This window comes from Scylla paramamosain, unplaced genomic scaffold, assembly GCF_035594125.1.
Source record: "Scylla paramamosain isolate STU-SP2022 unplaced genomic scaffold, ASM3559412v1 Contig5, whole genome shotgun sequence".
In the NCBI taxonomy this organism is placed as follows: Eukaryota; Metazoa; Arthropoda; class Malacostraca; order Decapoda; family Portunidae; genus Scylla; species Scylla paramamosain.
Window position 1 is genome coordinate 1,010,497 of NW_026973670.1, and position 7,004 is coordinate 1,017,500.

General features: G+C 49.9%; 1 protein-coding gene and 1 long non-coding RNA gene across 3 annotated transcripts in view; one reads left to right on the forward strand and one right to left on the reverse strand.

Annotated features, from left to right (window-relative positions):
* Window positions 1-3,338: 3,338 nt before the first annotated feature.
* LOC135096685 (tenascin-like) overlaps window positions 3,339-7,004 on the reverse strand; it is a 7,746-nt gene continuing 4,080 nt past the window's right edge. Inside the window, exon 10 of the mRNA XM_063998400.1 lies at window positions 3,339-3,646. Within this exon, the coding sequence (XP_063854470.1) occupies window positions 3,630-3,646 (17 nt within the window). The 3' untranslated portion in view covers window positions 3,339-3,629. The remainder of the gene's footprint in view (window positions 3,647-7,004) is intronic.
* Window positions 6,061-7,004, forward strand: part of LOC135096687 (uncharacterized) — a 12,630-nt gene continuing 11,686 nt past the window's right edge. Inside the window, exon 1 of one of the 2 annotated variants that reach the window (XR_010264914.1) lies at window positions 6,061-6,326. This is a non-coding gene — a long non-coding RNA (uncharacterized LOC135096687). The remainder of the gene's footprint in view (window positions 6,327-7,004) is intronic. The other variant, XR_010264913.1, reaches the window with a different exon arrangement.

The following is a 7,004-nucleotide window of genomic DNA, read 5'->3' on the forward strand; positions in this document are numbered from 1 at the left end:
GTCAAATGATTCTCCATCAATTGAATCGATTCCATTCGCTTGGTGTAAACGCAGCCTTCTACTACTACTACTACTACTACTACTACTACTACTACTACTACTACTACTACTACTACTACTACTACTACTACTACTACTTCTACTACTACTACTACACTCAGTATATCACAGTAAAGCGGAAACAATTATTTCTCAGATTAGAGAGAGAGAGAGAGAGAGAGAGAGAGAGAGATGGGAAAAGTGAAACTCTCTCTCCAGTGGAGGTGGAGTGAAACTATTTCCATGGCAGCGCTGGGTGGAGGGAGTGGTGGGTGGGGAGGAGCCTTCTGCTGTGCTGTCCTGTCTCTCTTCCCTGTAGCTAGTTAGAAGTAGTTACCAAACAGCCTTGCAAGGACCAAAAGGTCTGTTGCTGTTTGGCTTTCCTTTGTATTCTCCTCCTCTTCCTCCTCCTCCTCTTACTCCTCCTTTTCCTCCTCCTCCTCCTCCTCCTCCTGTTACTCCTCCTCCTCCTCATTTTCCTCCTCACCAATAATTAATAAAATAAAGATGAGTACAAGTAATACCATAATTAAACACAATATTTCATGACATGGGAAGCCAAACAATAAATAAATAAGTAAACAAAACTGACAAATGAAACAACAACAACAACAACAACAACAACAACAAAGCTAACAAAAGATAAATAACAGGATTAAATCACCACGGATATATTTATATTTATTTATTTATTTATTTGTTTGTTTATTTATTACAGAGAAGGTTACAAAAAATAATAATTACAAGAAGAAGGAAGAAAGAGAGAAATATGAATAAAAGGAAAAAAGAAAGAGGAGGAAGAACAACAAGAACAAAGAGAGGAGGAGGAGGAGGAGGAGGAGGAGGAGGAGGAGGAGGAGGAGGAGGAGGATGAAGAAAGAGAAATATGAATAAAAGGAAAAAAAGAAAGAGATGGAAGAACAACAAGAACAAAGAGAGGAGGAGGAGGAGGAGGAGGAGGAGGAAGAGATGATGAAGAAAGAGAGAAATATGAATAAAAGGAAAAAAGAAAGAGGAGGAAGAACAACAAGAACAAAGAGAGCAGGAGGAGGAGGAGGAGGAGGAGGAGGAGGAGGAGGAAGAGATGATGAAGAAAAGAGAAACATATTAACAACAAAATACTAGAAAAAAGAAAAAAAAAACAGGATAAATAACAATAACAATAACAATGACAAGAAGAAGAAGAAGAAGAAGAAGAAGAAATAAAGCAGACTGTTTGATAAGGAGAGAGTAAGGAAAGAAGCGATTGGTGATGAGTGGCAGGAATGTAAACCTTTGAACCTTGTGTCAAGTCTCGTTAACCTAACAAGACAAGTCAGGTGAGGTGCAACAAGCCAGTAGGCCTACACGTGGCAGTCCCTGTGTGAAATATACCTGCCTATTTCCAGCTGTCCTCCCCATCCATCACCCCGTCTAATCTTCTCTCAAAGCTCCCTAAGACTCGCCACTAACAGCCTGCTGATTGCTGAGTCCGTTCCACTCATCTGCCACTCTGTTTGAGAACCAATTTCTTCAAGCATGAACCCGTTATTTCTTGTTCTGTCCTGGTTACTCATCCTGAGAATTTTGCTTACGTCTCCCTTGTTGTTACCCTTATACCACTTAAAGACTTCCATCAGGTCCCCTCTTAACCTACGTCTCTCTAAACAATGTAAATTTAACGGCTTCAGTCTCGCCTCGTAATTGAGTGATCCGCGCCAAGGGTAAAGTCACTGTACGGTGATATTCCAAGCTGGGCAGTGATCTGAACCTCCAGTGCTCCCTCCAGGTTCAGATTTCTCCCTTTAGGTTCTCTTTTCCCGCTATAAACAAAACAAGATATCCGAAGTTGACTGCCTCACTGTATGAAAAAGTCGTATACGACAACGCATTCTGTTTTCATGCAGACGTGAGAAGTGACCTTGTATGATACGAAACGCCTTTGTTGACTGCAAGTTTATTGAGATCTCCATGACAGAGAGTCCGCTGGGATTAAATGATGAAATAATTTGATTCTCTTGAGTGATGTGAACCTGAGTTTAAATTTATACCCCGACATTGTCACGACACTTCCCTTTGTAAGTTGACGTAACTCTTCATTTTGAAATCAGTGTAGGTCCTGCAGCGTTCCTGGATCCGTGCAGCAGCAGGTCCAGGCCACTCCCTTCAAGTGCCTCACCAGAGCGGTATGAGCCTGGCTGGAAGTCACTCCCCCTCACCTGCCTCTCTTCATCCCCTCCACCTTCAGAACATTCCCTCATTTTTTTCTTACAAAGAAAGTCACAAAACAATAACTGCTAAGTTGATTGCCTTCATTACATGAAAAGGTTTGATACCATTGTTTTATCCTCATTTGATAAGGCATTGTTTTATCCTCATGCGCATGTTAGGAAAAGTGACAGGTTATAAGCACCAGAACATAACTTCTCTGCTGATTATGAGCTGAAGAGAGAGACTCTCCATGAAGGGAAGTCCTCTGGGATTTAAAAGATTGACTGGGATGCAGTTTGACTATTTTATTGCAAAGACAAAAGCATCTGACAGATCACATGTCATTGCTCCTCATACAAACACATCGCAAATTCCTGTTGTTCAGAATCCTTTGAGACACACACACACACACACACACACACTAAGAACACAAAATAATAAGATGTTCCTGGCGGTTAGTTGGCAGCAGTGCTACCTAACTGGGGAGCCACACACAGTGAGTCATATGACAGCCAGCTTCTTGCACCCTCTTGTCCTCCTCCGTATGGATCACAATGGGCGTGTTGAGCAGGCAAGCTGCACCACCAATCTCTGCATCCGCTGCCCACACAGCATGAGCATGAGTTGATACGGTTGTTGCTCACGTGTCCTTCCTTCCCTGTCCTTCTGCCCTATATTATTTTCCAAGTGAGACTTGTGTTGCTGATTCAAGGTCAGCAACACACTGCAGCTGCTCCTGAAGGGAGGATGCATCCAAGTCACAATCAGATGCTTCACTGAGGCGTCTACACACCGAATAGCCTGGCTGGCTGGACTTGAACAGGTAGCAGCACGGCAGGGCGACCATGCATCAAATTAAATGCACAAAACCCTCTTCATTTCTTCTTGCTTGTGATGAAAGCAAACACCACACCAGGCAGATCCCCCGGCCATCGAGCCTTCACCCCCACTCACACCTCCGGCAGGGATGCCTGGACTGTCCGGCTGCTTCGCTCAGCTGAACCGTTGGCTTGGGATGCCATCCACTGGTGATCCGCTGCTGCTCCACACCCAGACCACGCAGCTGCCTCGACACATTGTTCACAACTGTCGACCCTGCTCAGTGATCTGGACAGCTGCTGGCACGCCATGGCGACATACGGTCTCACAGATGAAGACAGCTACACTTCTGGCAGTCTTGTCCTTCAGCGGTTGTGCTTCATTCAGTCCGTTTGGTGAAGTAGTCCTCCATGATCGCCACGCAGACACAGCCCTCCTGTGATGGCGTCAAGCGTGGACACGTCTTTGCCAACTTATTTCCATGGTTTTGTGGGGGGGAGGGGTGGGTGCAGAGTGCAGGGCCGGTGACGTCTTCTGGAACCAACACCAGCCTTGTTGTGGTAGCGATCACGTGCTGCTGGCTACTTCTTCACATCAGCTGTAACACCAGGCCACCAAAATCTGTGCTGTAATCTACTCACATAACTAAAATGCACTCAGTTATACTGACTAAAGATGCTGTGAATGATTGAATCACTGAATGTGCAGTGCCCGCGCGCACGCGCAGTGCTCGTGAGCCTCCGCCACGGGTGTGGAGAGGCGACTGTGACCGCGGTGGGCCGGTGGAAGCCCCTGTAATCAAAGGGTGCTTGACGGGCCGTCATTCTGTTCCCGCTACCCGTCATTACCTCACAAATACTCAGTCGACCTCACCGCAATAGAAAGTGAGGCTTCAGTTCATTAGGTAATCGTGCAGGAGGAGAAGGTTTTGAAGGCCCGCCGCACCGTCACGGCGCAGTCAGTTCGCACACGCCAGGCTCAGTGTGCCGCGGCAAGCTGCAGCGCCCGCCTGTTGGTGTGGACGGTGCGGCGGTGTGTGAACCTCTGGTGTTGTGTTACACGTGTCCCCACGTGTAACACAACACGGTGCGTGACACGGGAGTGGCGTGTGGTGGTGACCGGCGCGGCGGTGAGGGATGGACGTGGTGGTGCAGGGCGGTGAAGTGCTGCAGCAGTTCTGTACAGGCGGCGGTGAGGCAGCGGGCAGGGCGGCGTGGGGACGTGACGTGACGTGACGTGACGCAGGCGGCACGTGAAGGTGCTGCTGAGGAGTGTATGGTGGTGGTGGTGGTGGTGGAGGTGCTGGTGATGGGTGTGTCGCCTGTGGTGGTGGCGGTGGTGATGGTGGGTGTGTTGGCTGTGATGGTGGTGGTGGTGGTCGTGGCCGCGGCTCGTGCGTCACGCCAGGCAAGCCGTGAGCCCTGCCCGCCATCTTGCAGCTGGGCCTTGGCCTGGCCCGCGGCGGCGCTCGCTCTCCAAGACGAGGCAACACAGGACCACTCCTGCCCGGCAACCTGCCACGCCTTCTGCAGGGTGAGTGTACCGTGTGTGTGTGTGTGTGTGTGTGTGTAGAAATGTGAGAGATATGGAAATAACCTTGTAGACTGCGAGTGTTTTGTTTGTGGACGAAGTGTGACGCTTTTTCAAGTGGTGACTTGCGCAGTGAAGGAACCAGCGGTGAACTTAATGAACTGAACGAGTCTGAACCTAACCTCTCCCAAGGTGACCCACGGTGACCCAAGGTGACCCAAGGTGACGCAGCTCTCAAATGAAAACGGTGATGTTATTTGAGCAGCATCACCAGTGTGTGCACGACGGCACCTGCTTACCACGCCGTACTGAGCAAAGGGAGTGGTGAAGGAAAACACCGGTGTTCTTACCTGGCAGGCCTACCTGGCGGGCTTCTCACTCCCAGTGATCAGCAGCCAAGGGCGACGGTTTCAGGGACAAGGGAAGCAGCCTGCTGCCGATGCGCCAGCTGCTCAACGCGTGCATTGCACGTGCAAATGCAGGTAAAGGGTGGACGGGGCATCAGTTGCAGCCACGAGTACCACGGCAGTATTGATGATGACAATGATACGTGCACTGTGTGTTTGGCTGTGTGCTGCTGCTTCATTCCGGCACAAGTGTGGATCATTGTTCTAATTAACCTATCCAACTAATTCAGACAAGTACGACTGTAGCCAAACACTGAATTGAGGAGGCGGGCTGCCGCTGAAAGGGTGACGTAAGTGAGGGGTGCCGTCACTGAGGGAAGTGTGAGAAGCACCGACCACTGCCGCAGGTCAGGGGCGTGTGGCGTGCCTTGCAGCCTGCTTGAGGGCTGCAGTGTTCCGGTGTTCACTTGTAGCTAGGTGTACAGTCGTGTAATGCGCTGTAAGGGAAGCTACACAACTAATAAATGTAGGAAGAAAATAATCTAACCCAACAGAGCGTAGTTAAGATTAATAAAGCAGAAAATGTGCAGAGAAAACTGGTGAGCCATTCCAGGTAAACAGAGAGAGACGGACGAAAAGAAGGAAAGAAGGATGCACTGGCGGCCGCAGGCAGCAGGGCTCAGCCTCTGGGAGGTTCATTATATCGAGTCAGGTTAGCATGACACACACACACACACACACACACACACACTGCAATGGTCGCCTCGTGCGTAGCCCGCTCTCCTGGTGCTGAATGGGAGGGAGCAGAGCAGCTCACCGCAGCGCACATTAACCTCCACTTTTCTTGCCTCTCATTGCGAGTAGTCTTGTGGCCGAGTCACGCCACGGCTAGCCTGGCCAGTCGCAGACAACCGGTCTGGAAGCAATCGGCGGCCAGTCCGGCGCCAGTCTGGGGCCGCTCGGCGACCAGTCCACGAGCGGCCTCGGGTGCACGCACCCTGGCGGCTCATGCTTGCTGGCGAGCGCTCTGGCACTCCTCCGCCACCGGGCTCATCCGCATCTGCTCTCAAAGATCTTTCCCGGGACTTGCAGAAGGGAGATGGCACGGCAGCAGCTGTCTGGGCGGGTAGGGACCTCCTCCTTCCCAGGCTTTACACCACCCTCACCTCCGCCTCCTTCAAGTCGTCAGGAGTTTCCAGATGATCGTCTTGTTGATCCCACTCCTGCCTGGACAGGTGGCCTTGGTGGATGAGAGGGGAGGGAACTTGTGGGTCTGGTGAGCGCTGGCAACTCCCTGGGTGAGGATGGACTGGTGGTGGTGGTGGTGGTGGTAGTAGCGGTTGGAAGGCGAGCGTGCGAGCAGGCGCGGTGTTGTGTGTTCCTCAGTGCAGGTATGTGCAGGTGTGTAGAACAGGTGTGTGGTGTGGGGAAGGGAAGGGTTGTGTTAGGTGGGGTGTGTGTGTGTGTGTGTGTGTGTGTGTGTGTGTGAGAGAGAGAGAGAGAGAGGGTGGTAGTAGAAGTATTATTTATAATGGTAGTTATGGTGGTGGTAATGCTCCTGTGTGTGTGTGTGTGTGTGTGTGTGTGTGTGTGTGTGTGTGTGTGTGTGTGTCATGTTGTCCACTCTAACTCAATATATAACTAGTACTTCTACCTCCTCCTCCTCCTCCTCTCCTCCTCCTGCTCTTCCTCCTCCTCCTCCTTCTCCTCTCCTCCTCCTCCTCCTCCTCCTCCTGTCAGCGAACAATGAAAGAGATGGAGCTTCTATTACGTTATTTTTGCAAACCTTTTTAACTCTCTCTCTCTCTCTCTCTCTCTCTCTCTCTCTCTCTCTCTCTCTCTCTCTCTCTCTCTCTCTCTCTCTCTCTCTCTCTCTCTCTCTCTCTCTCTCTCTCTCTCTCTCTCTCTCTCTCTCTCTCTCTCTCTCTCTCTCTCTCTCAGAGAATTTGATCTTTCAAGTCAATATATATATGTTACAGTCAATACCTGAATCCAGACAATTTGTAAAGTGACTTATTTTTTCAGGCAATTTGTGAACTGCCTGGTTAGGTTAGGTTAGGTTAGGTTAGGTTAGGTTAG